Source organism: Akanthomyces muscarius, chromosome 6, assembly GCF_028009165.1.
Source record: "Akanthomyces muscarius strain Ve6 chromosome 6, whole genome shotgun sequence".
Taxonomy (NCBI): domain Eukaryota; kingdom Fungi; phylum Ascomycota; class Sordariomycetes; order Hypocreales; family Cordycipitaceae; genus Akanthomyces; species Akanthomyces muscarius.
Window position 1 is genome coordinate 2,889,907 of NC_079246.1, and position 17,868 is coordinate 2,907,774.

The 17,868-nt window shown below is 53.4% G+C and overlaps 10 protein-coding genes across 10 annotated transcripts; 5 read left to right on the top strand and 5 right to left on the bottom strand.

The window, feature by feature from the left end:
- Positions 1-1,826: 1,826 nt before the first annotated feature.
- On the top strand, positions 1,827-3,599 carry LMH87_001021 (uncharacterized protein; the record flags this gene model as incomplete). The annotated part of the gene is made up of 2 exons (XM_056199029.1): positions 1,827-1,834; positions 1,910-3,599. 2 exons carry the CDS (start codon positions 1,827-1,829, stop codon positions 3,597-3,599), a joined length of 1,698 nt encoding a protein of 565 aa, XP_056055916.1.
- A 223-nt stretch (positions 3,600-3,822) lies between these two features.
- On the bottom strand, positions 3,823-5,390 carry LMH87_001022 (uncharacterized protein; the record flags this gene model as incomplete). The annotated part of the gene is made up of 4 exons (XM_056199030.1): positions 3,823-4,374; positions 4,605-5,090; positions 5,176-5,247; positions 5,316-5,390. 4 exons carry the CDS (start codon positions 5,388-5,390, stop codon positions 3,823-3,825), a joined length of 1,185 nt encoding a protein of 394 aa, XP_056055917.1.
- An 873-nt stretch (positions 5,391-6,263) lies between these two features.
- On the bottom strand, positions 6,264-7,079 carry LMH87_001023 (uncharacterized protein; the record flags this gene model as incomplete). The annotated part of the gene is made up of 1 exon (XM_056199031.1): positions 6,264-7,079. One exon carries the CDS (start codon positions 7,077-7,079, stop codon positions 6,264-6,266), a length of 816 nt encoding a protein of 271 aa, XP_056055918.1.
- Positions 7,080-8,330: 1,251 nt separating this feature from the next.
- Positions 8,331-8,995, top strand: LMH87_001024 (uncharacterized protein; the record flags this gene model as incomplete). Its single annotated transcript, XM_056199032.1, has 2 exons — positions 8,331-8,426; positions 8,471-8,995. The coding sequence occupies 2 exons, from the start codon at positions 8,331-8,333 to the stop codon at positions 8,993-8,995; spliced, it is 621 nt and encodes a 206-aa protein (XP_056055919.1).
- A 276-nt stretch (positions 8,996-9,271) lies between these two features.
- On the bottom strand, positions 9,272-9,922 carry LMH87_001025 (uncharacterized protein; the record flags this gene model as incomplete). Its single annotated transcript, XM_056199033.1, has 1 exon — positions 9,272-9,922. The coding sequence occupies one exon, from the start codon at positions 9,920-9,922 to the stop codon at positions 9,272-9,274; it is 651 nt and encodes a 216-aa protein (XP_056055920.1).
- A 192-nt stretch (positions 9,923-10,114) lies between these two features.
- LMH87_001026 (uncharacterized protein) lies at positions 10,115-11,701 on the top strand (the record flags this gene model as incomplete). Its single annotated transcript, XM_056199034.1, has 1 exon — positions 10,115-11,701. The coding sequence occupies one exon, from the start codon at positions 10,115-10,117 to the stop codon at positions 11,699-11,701; it is 1,587 nt and encodes a 528-aa protein (XP_056055921.1).
- A 329-nt stretch (positions 11,702-12,030) lies between these two features.
- On the bottom strand, positions 12,031-12,618 carry LMH87_001027 (uncharacterized protein; the record flags this gene model as incomplete). The annotated part of the gene is made up of 2 exons (XM_056199036.1): positions 12,031-12,457; positions 12,500-12,618. 2 exons carry the CDS (start codon positions 12,616-12,618, stop codon positions 12,031-12,033), a joined length of 546 nt encoding a protein of 181 aa, XP_056055922.1.
- Positions 12,619-15,233: 2,615 nt separating this feature from the next.
- On the top strand, positions 15,234-15,479 carry LMH87_001028 (uncharacterized protein; the record flags this gene model as incomplete). The annotated part of the gene is made up of 1 exon (XM_056199037.1): positions 15,234-15,479. The coding sequence occupies one exon, from the start codon at positions 15,234-15,236 to the stop codon at positions 15,477-15,479; it is 246 nt and encodes an 81-aa protein (XP_056055923.1).
- A 491-nt stretch (positions 15,480-15,970) lies between these two features.
- LMH87_001029 (uncharacterized protein) lies at positions 15,971-17,071 on the top strand (the record flags this gene model as incomplete). The annotated part of the gene is made up of 1 exon (XM_056199038.1): positions 15,971-17,071. The coding sequence occupies one exon, from the start codon at positions 15,971-15,973 to the stop codon at positions 17,069-17,071; it is 1,101 nt and encodes a 366-aa protein (XP_056055924.1).
- Positions 17,072-17,459: 388 nt separating this feature from the next.
- On the bottom strand, positions 17,460-17,861 carry LMH87_001030 (uncharacterized protein; the record flags this gene model as incomplete). The annotated part of the gene is made up of 3 exons (XM_056199039.1): positions 17,460-17,615; positions 17,668-17,683; positions 17,761-17,861. The coding sequence occupies 3 exons, from the start codon at positions 17,859-17,861 to the stop codon at positions 17,460-17,462; spliced, it is 273 nt and encodes a 90-aa protein (XP_056055925.1).
- Positions 17,862-17,868: the final 7 nt, after the last annotated feature.

The following is a 17,868-nucleotide window of genomic DNA, read 5'->3' on the forward strand; positions in this document are numbered from 1 at the left end:
TTTTCAACAATGCTGAGCTGAGAGGAGGCGGAGCAAAGGAATACGCAGGGAAGGAGGAAGCAAAGGAGAAATGAAGGAAGAAAAGACCAATTGCCAAACAGGAGCATTGACGATGATTTAGAGTTTGGCAGCGCCCAGTTCGTCCCTGAAATTTGGACCCCTTGACTTGACGACTTCTAAGCGCCTGCGAGGGCATTACTGGTACACACGAATCTGCGACAGGCCAGTTGCAGCGCACAGCAGATTGGTCCCCGAACCACTCGCACAGTCCCCAACCCTCGGATTTATTATTAGGTTGCCCTAGTAGACAAACAGTATAGTTTTTCTACATCCGTCCATGTCATGCTCAGCAGAACCACTACGGCGCCTAAATAGGGCGGGGGCCAGGCACAGTCAGGCACAAGCAGACAGGTACCGGCAGACAGCGGAGAAGCCATCGTCTGAATGCAGGAATAGAACTGTAATTACCGGATAAACGGGCGGTTACTAAGATTTGAGGCTCTGCACAGCCTCCGCCCATCTGCTTTGCATGAGGCGAGGTGGTGTGGCCGGTCGAGATGGCCTCTTCGCAGAGCGTTGGGTTCGATTCGTAGTCGCACAACAGGGCGGATGTAGTCCGAGGCGAACTGATGTAGGCAATCGGAGACGACAACGTGAAAGAGACAATACCTGTCAAATCGGAGAAGCCGATGATTAATCCGGTGTTTTGCTGTCATTGCATTGCTTGCTGTCGCGTGCACGCAATTGATGCGTCGCGAGGAAAGGGACGCCACCGCGCTGACTACTCGCGCACCGCGAAGCACCACGTAATAAACCCGCCATTGTCACGACTCACGACTCAACCACGCTCCCCAGCATCGTCCGCCCGCCTGCATCGCCCACCACGCTACCATGACGCTAAAGATTTTCTCCATCGGCATTTACGCACCAAAGGCCAGCCTTCACTGTCCCGACCGCCCATGGCCTCCTAGGGCGTTACATCCGGCCACACACCAGACCGTCTTGCTGGCCGCTGACTGGCTGCACGTCACCGCGACCCCCTGTCGATGCATCTAAAAATTGAGTCTTTGTTGCCGCTGGGCCAGTCATTTTCTTTGGGCGAATCAGCGGTCAGCATGGCCCTCGCCGGAACCCCGTTCAGCCCAATGTTGCACTCGATGAGGGCCGTTGCCTGGTGCAAGGCGGTACAACACCACAACCTAAAATAACCCGGCAGCGTTTACTTGCCACTGCTGGTATCTTTTGCCTGGGTCTACGCCAAAGCGATACTTGGGCGCTGAGATTCGGCGCCGCTCCACCGTTCCCTGCTTGCTTGCCTCTTTCAGCGCGCCCCAGCCGTGCTATTCCGCAACTACACGATACACGGCCCACGCTTACACGCTCTCGCCTCGCGGCCTTGTCTGTCCACCCAAGATGGCAAAAGTTCGCGTTTCAGGTTCCAGGCCTCGCTGGCTGGCTTCTCGCAGCCAGCACTGCATATGCCAGAGGAACCCTTGATCCACACGCCCGAGGATCACTCCCGACCTACCGATGCCATTGAGGATAAGAAGACGGCTTCATCCTCGTTTCGTTTCCCATCTTCCAACCATCTTTACGGCCTCGTCTCCCCCTTTCACGCTCCCCCTTCTGTCCTTCTCCTGCATTAATATCTGCCTCTCATCTTTCGCCTCTGTTGATATCCTTTCCCTCTGCATTATTCCAACATATAGACTGTCCGCTGGCGGCTCGACTCGACCTCATACACCCGTTGTTTGTTTGCACGACTCTTGCATCGTCTTTACATCACCAAGAGCTGGTCTCACCACAAAATATTACATTAATTCATCATGTCGGGGTACGTTTCTATTTCGTCTTGGAGTGGCCTATTTTCTGGCCGCAACGTCATTGTCGGGTGCTGACCGGCGCTTAGTCTGGTATCTGACGTCGCTTTCGACTTTACCTTGGCCGACTCTCCTGCGTCGCTGGGCCGACCTCTTACTCCTCCCCAAGACTTTCCTATCCACCAAAATTACTATTTTGATTCTTCTCTTCTCGAGATTCCCCACCACTCTCGCCATGCTCGCTCTTCGTCCAAGGCCTCTTCCATCTACTCGGCCGTCTCTGCTGCCGAGTCTGCTGCCGACTCTGTTTGCACCAGAATGACCACACCTCCTCGAGCCAGCCCACCAATTCGTCAACATGGCCCTCTCCTACTTCCCAAGATCCGTCCCCAGGACCAGCAAATCAGCAACCCTGTTACCCCTGCTCATCGCATGCAAACTATGACGCCTCCCCAGCGCAAGATCTCCAAGAAGAAGCGTGCCTCACACACTCGCAGCCAGACCAATCCCGAGGCCATCTCCAGTATGGCCATGTCACATCTGGCCTTTTCGCATCCCGTACAACAACAAGCCGTCATGTGCTCGCCCATGTCTCTCCCGCGAGACTTGGATTCACGCCGCTCTTCTACCTGCTCTGCTGTGGATGCAACCGTCATCGACGACTACAGCTTCTCTTCCTACCACATGGGGTTCATGCCCGGAGAGTATTCCATGCCTCACGACTATGGCTACCAGTTTGCGCCGCGAGCCACCTCCCCCCTGAGTATGGCTTCCACTCCCGAGCCGACTGCTTCGCTGTCGCTTCTGAGCTTTCTCACGTCGCCTAGCCCGGCTGCCTCCCTTGTTCGCACTGTCTCGTACCCTCTCCGCGACCCCAACACGAAGCACTTTTGGTGGGATGCTCGCAACGTCCGCCAATGGTCCTCCTTCAACATGGCTGCCATCATGACCCTGCCTGGTGCATCGGGTCTTTTAAGCACGCCTGTTCCTGCTCCTCTTCTGCCCGAGCCTTCCTTTTCCGCTCGTCATCCTGAGACGGAGGCTTCTCTCCACGCCATCTATGCCTCATACTATCTGCCCAAGCTCAACTCTGCACTGGCCATCTCTTCGAACCGGCCACTGCAGCTATCCGTTCCCAACCGCATTCCCGCCAACATGAATGAGCAGCTGTTTGTCGGCAACGTGGCTGGCGACTCTTCCACGGCCGCTGCCATGTTTGGTGGCAAGCCCACCGCCCGCGTTGTCGGCATTGTGCGCAGCTTTGACCGTTTCAACACTGCCATGCGTGTCGAGGGCAACATCAAGCGAGTCGAGTACCTCCGCGGCCTCGCTGCCATCCACCACGCCATGCGCGAGCACAGCTGCCGCTACGGTTTCATTCTGACTGAGATTGAGCTCGTCATTGTTCGCAATGGCAAGGAGACGGTTCCAAACTTTGGCGAGCTTGACGTCACCTCCATCCCCCTCAACGCCGCAGCCCCCGACTGCGATCTGTCCCAGGTTCAGCCCGAGTCACTTCCTCTGACCGCCTGTCTCGCCCTCTGGGGCCTGTGCCAGATCGCTAGCGACAGTAGCTGTGGTTGGGCCCCCTACAAGACGGAAATTGGTGCTCCGGTAGAGGGTACCCGCCGCAAGGCTCTCAAGCGCGACGACTGGATTCCTCAGCCCCAGCTGGCTGAAAAGCGCGAAGCCAAGAGAGCCCGTGGTTGGACCTGGCCAGAGGATGCCATTGGACGCCGAGAGCTTGGCAAGCGTGGTGTCAAATACGCTGCCATGTGATGAGCATGCAGCGCTCAAAGCATAAACGAGACATGAAGCATCTAGTGCACGGAAACATGAATGACGAGACACGAAGCATGCCTTCATCGGAGTATGGTGTTGATAGTAATTTAATTGGATTTATATAATTGAATACACGACTGATTCACATCAATGACGCACATTATCACATTGAAAAGCTATATTGGCATCGCAAAAGACTTTTCTAACTTTTAATGGCCAACTAGCCCTTGGCGGCACCGGCCTTGATGAGGAGGATATCGCCGTCCTCGACAACGTAATCCTTGCCCTTGGTCATCATCTTGCCCTTGGCCTTGACCTCGGACTCGTCACCGAGTTCCTTGAGGACGCTAAAGTTATATACGATGGCCTGGATGAAGGTCTTTTCAAAGTCGGTGTGAATGACACCCGCCGCTTGGGGGGCTTTGGTGCCGTTACGAATGGTCCATTGACGGACCTCGTCGGCGCCAGAGGTGAAGAAGCTGCCGAGCTGCAACGTCTTACGCATCTGGATGACGAGCTTGGGCAGCACCGAAGGGACGCCGACATTCTTTTGCTCCTCGAGCGACTCGGCCTCGGTCTCGTAGCGTGTCAGACGCTCCTCGTATGACACGGAGATCGGGATGATAGGGTCGCCCGCGGCATGCTCCTTGATCCACTCGGCAATCTTGGGCAAATGCTTGTTCTTCTTGCGGACAAAGTCCTTTTCAGACAGGTTGACGAGGTAGACGACGGGCTTGGCTGTGAGAAGGAACAGAGGATTGATGACCTCGATCTGTTTTTGTCAGCATTGTTTAAACTGATGTACAGACAAAATAGGGGTGAAAAATGCTCCAAGGCTGCAAATGCTTTCAGAACAAAGTTTATCTCAGTACACCTCTTGCGTTGTATGTGAGGGTTCGAAGAGCTGGGTTAAGTTCGGGCCAAAGGCCCTTTGTCATCATGTAGCAGGCAGCGGGAGAGGAAAGGGGAAAAAAAGAGAAAAAAAAAAGTGCAGCTTCTTACCTCCTTGGGGCTCCAGTTACCCTTGCGGACATCCTTGCCCTCTTGCAGCCAAGCTAGAATCTTTTCGATAATATCCTGCTCAATCTTGGCCTTCTTTTGCTCCAGACTCTGGCCACCCATACGGGTCTTCTTCTTCTGGTTCTCGAGCGCCTTTTCGGTAAACTCGATATCCTTTAGCCGCAGCTCCTCACTGATAATGTCGAGATCTCTTGTGGGGTTGACATCGCCCTCAATGTGAATAATCTCGGCATCGTCAAAGCTGCGCACGACCTGGAAGATGGCATCGACGGCACGGATATGCGACAGGAACGCGTTTCCAAGACCGGCACCGGTCGAGGAGCCTCGCGTCAGACCAGCGATATCATAGACAGTCAAATTGGCCGGGACGACAGACTTGGGCTTGTACTTTTCGCAAAGCCAGTCGAAGCGCTCATCGGGAACAATGACGCGGGCTTCCTCAGGGTCAATAGTAGCATATGGAAAGTTCTGTTTTGGAAGAAAATTTTTGTCAGCCCGCTGTGGATTAAATAGGGTGGCCCGTTGCCGGGGTGCGGGCCTGGCGTTAGCATACAGCAGGGTTACCCAGGTTGCACTTGGTAATGGCCTGGAACAGAGTGGATTTGCCGACGTTGGCGAGGCCGACCTATTATTGTTAGCCACAGTAAACAAGCAGACGCAAGCACTTTCGGGCTTGCAGCCAGGAGCACCTACAATACCACTCTTCAGACTGTTGCCCGGCCTGCCGAGGGGGATCTTTTCTTCCTGAACGGGCTTCTTGGGAGGCATCTTTCTTGATTTCGCGTAGAATCGGACCGAAGCGTAAAAGGTGTGCTTTCGTGTGTGCGGACAGAGTCCAATTGCTGCAGACCGAGCTGCGCGGGGGGCAAACGTGGGAAGAGAAGAGAAGAAAGGAGAGGTCGTGAGGAGAGACGTGGTGGGCTATTGAGGTGGCGCGACGCCAGACAACTGCAATAGACCCGGTGATGACAGGAAGTGAATCCGTCTACGTATTAAGCAATCTGTGATGGCCAAGAGGGGTTGAGGAGCTAGAATGGCTGCGAATTTTGTTCACCCCACCATGGTGCGCGATGGCGGGCTTTGGTTTTTCCGGGCGATGATGAGTGACTACGCCAAAGATGACCGCGGAAATCTGCGGATTTGGTCATCATTCTCATAAACGTGTCAATGGTTATCTGTATTGGATTGTGTGCTAACTATCATGTGGTACTGATGATTGTGCATATATGGTGCCTGCATCGACTCTGCGCATTCCAATTACGCGGCAGACGGGAAGAAACAGGAACAGAAGATGAATCGAAATATGAAAGACCAAGAAACCAGAACCCGAGTCGCCTGTATGCGTCTCGCTTGCAGACTCCCCAACCCGAAATCTGGTCGCTTGAACGGTCGCAAAAACACTCTAGAAGCTGCCAAAAAGCTAAATCCTAGCACATAAATTCCTGGCACCCGCAAGACTCTGCCCAATTACGAATGGCGATACGCAAGCTCAAGTCTACGGGCAAATGCACATTGCAATATATTCTCAGGCCATCTTCTGGCCTCAGTCTAAACAAGTCTTTTTTTTTTTTTTTTTTTTTTTTTTTTTCTTCATAAGAGGTAATGTATATAAACATCGTTGCCTCTATCACTACATCCAGACTAAGCACGACCCTCAGGCCAGTAGCTTCCAAATCTGGCATTGTTGGATGAGATGACGGGACCACCGTGGTCATCATCAACATAGACGTACTGCGCGCCAACCCTTTCCATGACCCAATCGCGGGGAATCGTGTTGACAACGGCATTCACACCCTCGGTCGCCTTAATCACCCACTGGCCGTCATTCTTCTTGTCGTAGGCACCAGTCGGGGCGCCATCCAGAATCCACTGCGTGAAACCCTTCCACTTGTCGATGCCGTCCAGCGACCACGTCAGAGCAGCGCCATCGCAGCCGCGGATCAGCGAGACATCGGCCCATCCTACATTGTACTTGTCCCAGCTGATCTCGAGCCACGAGCCGAGAGGCTGAGCCTGACCGTTGAGCATGTACTGATCAACACCGCGCTGAATGCGACCCTCGAAGCGCTCAGGAAACGACACGAACTGCGTCTTGCCCTTCTCGATCCAGATGTACTTCCAAGGGACCTGGTCGCAGCTGTTGTGGTAGATGTAGAAGCCACGCCAGTCGTCGCCGGCGTTGGTAATGGTGACACCACGGCCACCGTCGTCATGGTCTCCCCATGTCAGGATGGGACTCTTGCTGCACTCCCACTTGGGTGCATCGTCGCGGGCAACGTTGGAGTGCAAGGTAGCATTTTCTCTTTTCAGGCCACCGACCTTGAAGCTCTCGAAGCTATCTTGAGGGACAGACATGATGCGCGCGATGTCAGGCATGGGCTTTGACTCAGGAACCGACGGCACAGAGCCGGGGAGGGCCATGGCCGAGCCGATAAAAAGAGCAGAGTAGAATCTCATGATGTAGTGATTGACTGAAGTGTAGTTGAACTGATTGAGATTTAAAGTCTGCTTGTTGCAGGCACCGTATTTATACTTCTTTGGCTCTACAGCTCGTTCAACTCCTTATAAAGCAGTCTTCAATTTCATTTGTAATGCCACAATCCTATGAACCCATATTCAAGCTCGTGGGAATAGTTCGGTGGCACTCTCGGCCGCTAGTCCATCAGCTTACTGGCAGATTAGGGCTGTGTGCCTGAGCTATCGTGGTCCTGCAGCTATCGCGTGGCTATCGCGTAGCTTCCGCCTTGCAGCTGTGGCGCTGAAGTTACATTGTAGACTACTCATCCCCTTGCCTGTGGAGGGTCTACACCCAGGTCACTATACCCGCTATCTAGGAATGCTAGAAGAGACAGATTCCCACTGAAAATAATCCCCGAAGCGCGGTAGTGCACTGTACTCGCGGTACTTTAGTTTTGGGTGTCGATCGCTACGTAAGCTAGGTACCATACGTTTTTAGATCCTCTCGTTTGCTTCCATTCTTGCAAAGTACCCAAGTGTAAACCTTCCAGACAAAGGGATGTTTCGCGCAAATTCCTGCTCGATCGGGTAATATTCCTTCGGCGAATTTTGTTGTGCCTGGCTAACTCGGCGGCTGCCGTATTAAGCTGGCGCGATGAGAGCTGAGTAAGATGGACTAGCAACCCGCTTGTGAGAATTCAGCGTCTTGGTATAGAATTTCTTCGTTCAATAAAGTCATGACGTACCGAAGCCAAGAACATTGATAAAATAAGAAAGTCTAGAACTGAGGTGGCGGCGGGTGCATCCAGTTGCTTAATTCCTGCCGAGCCTATCAGGGAGCTAGGTTCACATGTCGGATACTGTCGGCGCGACTCTGTTTTGCAATGGGTTTCATCTGTAAACCAACTATTCGAAATTTCAGAGCGTGAGTATCTAGAATAGTTAAATCAGCCCATGCCTAATCTAACATGGTTATGTACTGATGCGGTGCGGTACGACTTACAGCCACGAGTGGCGCCAGCCGCATTCGGCAGTGTCACCTGTGGCGCGGCTCGCTGCGTCACTGCCGGCCTCGCCTTCAGCCCAACCCCGGATGCCATCTCGTCTATGATTTTATCCATCAACACTGCATCAACCATCAGAATTCAAGCGTTCAGCTGTATTCCACATCCGAATCCGCCTGCGTAACCCACCCCACGGCTCACTGCCAACCGTTGCTATTCTTGCGCCCTGCATTCCGACTCAGACACAATGTCTGGCACGCCTAGGCAGTCGGTCGGTCGCCACAGGTCGACATTGTCTCTGCAAAAAACCGAAATAGTCATAAACGTATACGACTTGCTGCCTGTAAGTCTAGTCTGCATCTTTTGATGCCCGCGCTAACAGCATAGGCCGGTCGAGTCTCGTCGATACTGTGGGCGTTTGGCACGTCGTTTCTGCACACGGGCGTCGTCATCAACGGCCGCGAGTACGCATATGGAGGTCACAATAAACGCGGTGTATCCGGCGTCTTTTGGTCGAAGCCTAGGACGCCGCCGCCGGGCGGCTCCTTTCGGTGCGAGTTGCTTCACGGCTTCACGCTCGCCACCGAGGAAGAAATCAACGCGACGGTGCACGCGGCATGCGAACAATTTCTCGGCACCGACCACAACCTATTAAACAAAAACTGCAACCATTTTACCGCCTATATCTGCAAAGCGCTGACCGGCGATCCCGGACCAGGCTGGCTCAATAGAGCGTCCACTATCGGCAAAGCCCTGCCATGTCTCGTGCCTAGGGACTGGCTTGAAGCACCGGACCACATGGCGGTTGACGGTGAACTCCTCGACTCAGACGACGAAGCAGACGAAGCGACCGAGCGATCTACAATGTTGCAGAAAAGAGGGAGGTTAAATAACCCGGGTAGCCGTTCGTAGCAAGTTGCTGATATGTCGCGGAGGATTGGCTACGATGTATTCGTACTCACGGTAAGCCTGCTGGATATGCGATTCAAACGCATGGCAGCTCGTGCTGGTCATGTATTTATGATCTATTCATATAAAATTACGTAAAGTACAAATGTATAGTACATATATGCTGCACAGCCTTGGACCCTGTCTTTCCGTCGTCCTTTGCCGTCTTTCCGTCTTTCCGTCTCTCTGTCTCTCTGTCTCTCTGGCCTCTCCTCCCTCACTTCCGCACTCTGCTGCCACCTATAGACGCCTCTTGGTAGGGCTACGGGTACCGGCATACTTGACGCGCGTTGCGTCCGTTACACGCACAATTTTGTCGCGCAAAAAGGCACCCTCCGGACTCATCAGCGCCTTGATTGTGGCATCACGGCCCTGGCCAAACCCGCGGAGAGACAGCTCGACTCGGTTGATCTTGGTCGTGTACCCCATGTAAACCAATCGCTCCAGGGCGTACTTGGCCAGCGAGTAGGCCGCGTCAAAGGTGCCACGGCGGCACTTCTTGAAGCCCACATTGCCGCATGATAGCGACAGAACTGCATTCTTGTTGGGTAGCGTAAAGGTGACGTGTGTGTTGTGCTTGTGTGCAAAAATATGCAGGTGATAAGGCTCGAAGCTGTCCTCCTTGACGGGTTGCGGTTTGCCCATCAATACACCCGTGTCGACCGATCGCTTGTTGAATGAATCAAACACCATGCTTTTGGACAGGTTGCCAAGAGCGTCTTGTGTTTGTGCAGCGGGAGCGCCGCCGCCGTAGATGCTCTGTAACATCGATTCCGTGCTGGATCGTCCTTCTCGTCTCGCGGTCGTCTGCGAAAGCCATCGCGCGTTGAAGGACGATGTGCCTGAGCTGGCAAGCGGCCGCAAGGCGACAAGCCGCGTCAATGGCCGCATTTTGTTAGTGGAATGTGTCTGAAGTCGGATGAGAGTTTGTCGCAAGTGATTTTGGTCCCAGTTGGCACTGCCGCAGGGGCTGCCGTGGTTTACCCGATTTTTCCCTACCGGCTTTCCAGCAAATTTGGCCCGGCATCGCTAGCGTCTTCCATGACTTTCTCCTGTCAAATATTTCATCCTCACCAACTCAGGATGAATGCCCTGATTCGAAGCGCCGGCAAGGCTGAGAGGGCCTTGCCCAGACGCCTGGCAGCTCCTGCATACCGGGGACTTGCACAGAGCCGCATCGCGCAGACGCTTCCTGCGCAGACTCTTGCCGGGGCGCAGACGCTTCTCGGCGCAATTCAGACGCCCCTACGGTCGCAATTTCTACCCAGCGAGATTTCGGTCCTCGGGAGCAGGCTACTTCACACCAGCCAAAGACTACAAGAAAAGTCAACCAACGAAGCCGAGGCAAAGACCAAAGAGGCCAAGGCCACGGAGGCAAAGGCACCCAATGAGGAGGTAAAGGAGGAAGCGAAGGAGGAGGCGAAAGAGGAGGCCAAGGAGGATGGCCAAGGAAAAGAAGAGGGCAAGGATGGCGAGAAAGATAAGAGCAAAGAAGGCGACGCCAATGCCCCTCCTCCACCCCATGGCGACAAGACTCCCTGGCAAGTATTCATGGAAACCATGAACACTGAATTTCAGGCTTCGAAAGAATGGAACGAGTCGACCAAGCAAATTGGCGCCGCCGCTCACCAGTTCAACGAGAGCGAAGCCGTCCGCCGAGCCCGCGAAGCCTACGAAAAGTCAACCGGCGCCGTATCGTCGACCGCCGCCAGCGCAATCAAATCGACCGCTGGTGCAATTGGTAAGGGCGCCTCGTGGACCTGGGAAACCCCCGTCATGAAGGGTGTCCGCAAAGCTGCCAACGTCACCGGTGACGCCATGGACAAGGCGACCAAGCCTATCCGCGACACCGAAGCCTACAAGAATGTCAAGGATGTCATTGACGATGGCAGCTCCTCCCGCTACGGCGGATGGGTCGAAAAGGAAGAGCGTCGCCGCCGCAGGGAACTCCGCGCCAAGTCGCAACCCCAACAAGTCCTCCAAGAAGACCCCGAGGCCGGCACCAACGTCACCCTGCACAAGGACGCCGCTTGGAAAGAGGCATGGAGAGATTTCCGCGACCAAAACAAGGTCGTCCAGGGCATCTTTAGCATGAAGGGCAAATACGAGGAGTCCGAGAATCCTCTGGTTTCGACCGCCCGCAGCATCACTGACCGCATCGGTGGGTGGTTTGCTGAAAACGAGACGGCCATGGTAGTCAAGAAATTCCGCGAAATGGACCCCAGCTTCCAAAACGAGGCTTTCCTCCAGGAGCTGCGCGAATATATTCTGCCCGAGGTCCTCGACGCTTACGTCAAGGGCGATACCGAGACATTGAAGCTGTGGCTGTCGGCGGCGCAGTACTCGGTCTACGAGGCGCTGACGAAGCAGTATCTGCAGGCTGGCATGAAGTCGGACGGTCGCATTCTCGACATTCGCAATGTCGATATTCTGCGCGCTCGCATGCTCGACCCTGGCGAGGTGCCCGTCTTTATTATCACCTGCCGAACCCAAGAGGTTCATGTATACCGCAACGCCAAGACCAACGAGCTGGCTGCGGGCATGGAGGACAAGGTGCAACTGGTCACCTATGCCATTGGTGTCACGCGTGTGCCCGAAGATGTCAACAACCCCGAAACGAGAGGCTGGCGTCTGATTGAGATGCAAAAGAGCGGACGAGACTGGTACTAGCCGAAGCGGAAAACGGGGACTCTTGAAACGGGTGAGAATTTGAGACTGTCGAAGAAAAAGTTGGAGAAGCCGGCCATGTTATAATACTGTACAATATAAGCGAGCTCTGCATTGAGCATGGGTCATGTAATACCAGAACACCGCTCTGCGCTGCATCATGAGGTTGGGATAGAATATATAATCACTGCCTGTTGGCATTGTCTTGTACGGTTTCCATCCGCTTTAAGCAATTGCGTTGTGGCCTTGACACTAGTTTCGTTTGTACAGTTTTATTGTCTTGCTGCCCCGGCTTCCAAGCAGCATTGATACCGCCCGAGAACCGCCCAGCATCACGGCTGCGCTTGCAGTACCTCCCTCACCTCCATCAACACCTTGCCCAGCAGATTCAGGCCCCATTCCTCTCGCTTGGCTGGTGCATCCTCGGGGCTATAGCCGACTCCCCAGACGCGATCGCGCGGGCTCGCCTCGACCAGCTCCTTGGTCCCGGTCGCCAGCAGCATCTGCTTGAGCGAGCCCTCTATCGGAGCGCAATCCTTTGTAGTGCCCTTGCGGAAACCTTCCTCCGTCACGGCGTTTGTAAACTTTAGGATGGTCCCCTTGTGCACAATCTTTTCTCTGTTGTACAGCCATTTCTTCTCGGTGAAGCCTTTGACCTTGCGGCCGAGTGCCTTGACCCTTCGGGGATGGCCCGCAGCGAGAATTTCATCGCCGACCTCGGTGTCGCCAAACAGAATCGCTTTTTGATACATCATGTAACTATTTGGTCAGCTGGGTTTAGCGGGAAGAAGTACGACGCACTGTTCTGCAGTCGGGTAGATTCTGTCGGGCTCCTCGTCGTCACGAAACGGACAGTAGTACCACTGCGATAGCCAACCCAGCTCGGGGTCCGACTCGCGCCAAAAATACACTCCTTCCATGATGTGTGATGATTGATGTCTTTCTTTCCCATATACAGTGGGAAAGGCGTCCTTTATAACATGGCGGAGTGCCTGTGGCTGAATGCCGTGTGGAGCGATGATTCACACCGTAAACGATCGTGGCGCGAGGCACTCTCGACGTGACTCGCCTTGCAGTCATCAAGGGCTGCGAAAACTAGTGACGGCCTGCCAGTCCAGGAAGTGCCAATCGAGATGCGGGGTCGTTTTATTACAGAGCTTTCAGCTTGGATGGAGTGCTACGTATCATGCGCTGAAACCACAATAATTCCATTTCGACGCTGGCTCTTACTGGCTTACCAGTACTAAAGGAACCCGTACCTACCTATGTATAGAATTGAACATCAGCTTCTGGCCGGCCCTGGCGGGTTTAAGTCTTACTTCTAGCGATGGCAGTGTTGGGTGTTGTGGGCTTTCGAAAGTGAGCGACAAGCAAACGGGCGAGTGCCAGACCAAGTCACACTTCTCGTTGGCAAACTCTTTTTTCCCCAAAATCACACAACGCATGACTGCCATACAGTAATCCAAAGGTATTTCACGCACGGACAGAAGAGATGCCTAACCAATCAGAAGCTGCCCAAAGCGAAGGCGCCCGAATCCTGACGATAACATCGAATCGGTGGCCCAAGCAGGATCGTCCTGTCTAGGTGCGAGCCCACCAGTAGATTCAGGGTATTCGCAGTGGCATGCTATGAAGTGTGCTTGTGAAGAGGCTGGAGTTTTCAGATTCCAGTATCTGTGTGCCTGCGAGCCACCCCGGATTGACGACCCGGTCGATGTGTCGCCCACACGACATACTTCTTGGAGCTTAGGGCTCCAATTGAAGCGCCTCGAAGGGCCAGAAATTGGCAGCTCTGGCCGACAACTGCCACTCACATCCAGCCGGGAAGATCTGCAGCCCGCCATGCTATTCGTGTCAGGATTCCCGCCGCCAACGCAACCCCCGCCACCAGTACTGGTTCCTCGGCGAGCAGGAAATCTACTGCTGGCCCTACCAGCCGCCGCTGCCGCCGTTACTGCTTCCTTGAAGAGCATTCAATGTGTTGCTGGTACCACTGCTACCACTGGGACCATGTGTGCCGCCGAGGCTTCCTCAGAGAGCAATTGGCCACACAATGGCCTTGCTGTTCTCTTAAGCTCTTTCTGGCCCGCAGAAAGAGCCTTGAACACCAAAGAAAGCAAGGCTTCCGACCGCGCGCGCCCAAAGCTGCCGCCAAAAAAGAACAGGAGATTGATGTAGAGGAATGGACAGCACAAATTGCTGCATCAGGACTGGCATTGTAGCTGGCCTAATAAATTATGTTTATTCACACTCAGCGTCCGATGCCCGATGCCTAAAACATGATCCCAAAAAAGGAAGCCAGTAATTTTGCTTACTGAGTGCGAACTGATGGCGCCGCTTCTAGATACGCCAATGCTGACTGTTGCTCTCGCTTGAAGAGTTTGTAGCGCTGCGCGCCGACGACTGTTCAGAGACTATTTGCTGTTGAATGCGTTTGGCCCTTTAGCCGTGAGATCTGCGCCCAAACTTGTGATTCACAACACATTGCCAAACTCGCAAAGGTCTATGCCAAGGCTGAATATCCATCGAAGCCTGACGAAGTAGCATTAATCCCCACCACACATCACGCCTCATGTGGCATGATTAACACGGCGATCGGCACTTGCCCGATGAGAGGAGTAGTACGCTGATCTTAGTAGGCACCGATTTTTGTCTTAGGCACTAGCCGAACAAATTGATTCACTGAGCATTTATGAATAGTCGAATATATGGCTTGGCGTGAGATCTTGTAATACCATGGGCGGATAGTGACTAGCCAGCTTGACGCAAGCTCTCCGCATTATCACAACTCTGGTCATGTCAAAATACATAAATACCACTAAATAGCGACTGAGAAATGATTCAGTCATGTGTAAGCCAAGCACCATGGATTAAAAGTCAGTCAGAACCACAGTTGGTGTGTCGCCAAGTTCTCTCCCCGCCAGGCTACAGCCTTATTTTTCCCGGCGAAATCGGCCAGATACTAGTCTGGGGCACGACCTTCGCGTCATTGCTGCCCATCATACTTTAAAAAGGGTTTATCGGCATCGTACAAATCACTGGCAAGCAAAAGTTCCAAGCAAATGGGCCTCATTTGGATAATGCCGTCTGGTGGACAGTTTCCAGCTCCAATTAGGACGCAATGCCAAGCAGATGATCAGGGAAGTGGGCTTTATTTGGACTATGCTGCTTGCCGAAAAGGTCTCAGCTCTAATATTAAGGCTACGGCTGAGCTTGTGAATGCAGTTGTTGAGCGACTCAGGATTGATCTGTCTTGGAAAATGGTCCCACGCAGACAAGCCTACAACCATGAAGAGAAGTCTCAACGCCCCTGGTCTAGTACCAACTTCTTAGCATTGCAAGAAAAGAAAGGCTCTTCTACCTACAAAAGCCAAAGCGTTCCTCTCCACTATGAAGTTCTTAGCACAATTCCTTCTCTCTCTGCCCGCCTACGTTCAAGCTGCCGTTGCGGCTCCCCGGGCAGGCGGCGTCTACTGCACCTTCTTCTCGGAGAAAGACTGCAAAGGCGACAACAGTGTCGCATTTTACGTAAACAATGACGGCTGCTTCAGCGCCAGGCAAGTCAGTTGACTGTCAGAGTTTCAAAATCAGCGCCCTGAACCCGCGGCTCATTCAGTCGCCCGTCTCCAACGATCAAAACTGCTACCGCCAGAGCCACTGCTCGCACCTCAACTTGCGGCTCAAGACATGCTGGAACTTGGAAGATGAAGGATTCAACATGGACTACAATACGTACAGCTTCATCAACGATGGTGGTGGCTGTGACAGTGATAACTGCTAAGCCCCTCCAGCTGGTCCTATCAACAATGAGTGTATGCCCCGATTATCTGCTTGTTGAAATTGACTTGTTCTCAACCGGCGGGAAACACTTGCACGGCTTTACGCTTGTGATGAGTTTCAAGGTATGCTGAATAGCGTATTTTCATGCTGTCAATAAGATATATATACATACTATGCCAGAAATCAATTCACATGCTAACTAGTTTAAACGCCACCTTCCCTTGCCGTTGTCCTGCTAGCGCCTTTTCCAAAGCAACCTGGCGTAGACCTCGGCCCTACAACAAAGCCATGCAGGATTCAACACATGTTGCTAGCGTTGGTGGCTTACTGCATACGGTAGTGTCCGGACGCTACTGTGCAATTTAGGGCTTACATGTATGTCGCTGACTGCCGTTGCCCAGCGAAAAGTGTCGGACTCAAGAATGTATTTATAAATGCGGTTTCCGCACTTTTGATTTTTTTATTAGTAGTAAATTGTATAATTCTTTCAACATGGCTCTCTCCGCTGTAAAGTTGGCTCTCTTTGCCTCACTGCCGCTCGCTTCGGCTTGGATCCCGACTGTCAAGTCCGTTTACGAATTTGGCAATGTCGCCGATCCGGCTCTGAACCGCGATTCTTGCGGCTCTGTGCGGGTCGACGACCGCATGCTCTGGACATGCCGCGATACCCAAGGCTTCGGAAGTGACGGCAAGCCCTCGCTGCCCATCTGGTCCAGCAGCGCGTCTTGGTCCAACTTCAACGGACTGGCACTGCCGGATACGCGCATGTACTCGACGAGCAGCCGCAACCCTTACTTTGCGCAGCTCTCGAGCGAATGCCCCGGCAACACTGCAGGAGGTTGCAGCGATGGCACGCGCTATGCCATCTGGCCCGACCAACCGCCTGTAATCACGTCCAAGAACGGCAACCTCTGGACTGGGTACACGTGGATCGCTCGGCAGCACATTCGCAACGACTTTAGCAGCGTGGTCAAGGACCCCAAAGTCTCGCTGTACAAGTTTGTCTACGACGTCAAGAGCCAGGACCGCAACGCCGTGCCTCGCATGACGATTGTCAAGGAAGCCATTTTCCCGCAAGGCAGCTTCCCCTTCGGCACGCACGGCAGCGCTGTCAAGGATGGCCTCGTCTTCCTTTGGGGCAAGGCGTCCAACGGGCGCATCGCAATGGCGCGCGTGCCGACTGGAGCGGTCGAGGACGCGAGCAGGTACGAGTACTATGTCAATGGCAAATGGACCTCGCAGCGGCCCAGCATCGACAACAAGGGTGTCGAGGTGGCCAACTCGAGCGCCGGCGGCCAAGGCACGTACTTTTACTCGCCGTTCTGGAAGAAGTGGGTGTGGATTGGCCAAGGGTTCTTCAGCGTCGCGGCGGACTTCTACATTACGACTGCTGATATTCCCGAAGGACCTTGGGACACGCCGCAGAACTTTTACAAGGGAAAGAACGGCAACCAGCCGTTGTCGGCCTACACGCTGCAGGCACACCCCGGCATGGACTTGGCTGGATATCACAACAGAAATGACATTTTCATCTCATACACCAAGACTGACGAGGTATACAGCACGCCGCTTATCCGTGTGTTTTTCAACTAGGCGCAAATCCGCACTGAGAAAGTACTCACATAATGTCATTCACGGGATTGTCTGGTGCAGTATTAACTGATAGTTTGCAAAATTAGTGAGGCTTAGATGATAGTATATTTAAAATTCTTTTGAATACTCAACATGGTTTCACCGTGCAAGTTTAAAATTCGCGGGGGTTTTGAGACTGATTGCTATCGCTGGAGGCTCTTGGGGTTCAAAGCAGACCGCATTGGAGGAACCAACACAGTAGTAGCTTTACAAGCTGTAGCTCACGGGACTCATTTAAGTGTTGCGATATGTTATACTTTCTAGCTATATACAGTATGCACTGTGGCTAAACTCGATGAAAATAATTGGGCTGGCTCAACAAGTAATGGCGGATACCGTGCACCCTTGCTTACTTGCGGGGATAGTTCTCCCACTCGCTGCAAAAGTTGCCAATGCAGCAAGTAGCGCCCTGAAAGCCTCTGCAGCGGCCGCCGTTGAGGGTGTTGGCATCGTTGTCGTCGGGGTATGTGTAGGCACCTCCGTAACGATGGCAAAGAGCAAAGAACTTGGTCGGAGTGCGTTGTTTTCGTCGTGGCGTCTGGGGTCTCTGCACGAACCCTGGCCATTGTTGTCCTACAAGCTCATATTTGTCAGTAGCAGACCAAATATTGCTGAAAGCCGTGTTGAGCTGAGCAGTCATCCTCACCTACCGGGCACGAGTGGTGAGACCAGAGATCTTTAGAGCATCCGGAAGAGTGAGCCGCACTGCCTTCGCCAATGCAAGAGCAGGAAATGGAAACAGAGAAACCATTCCTAGC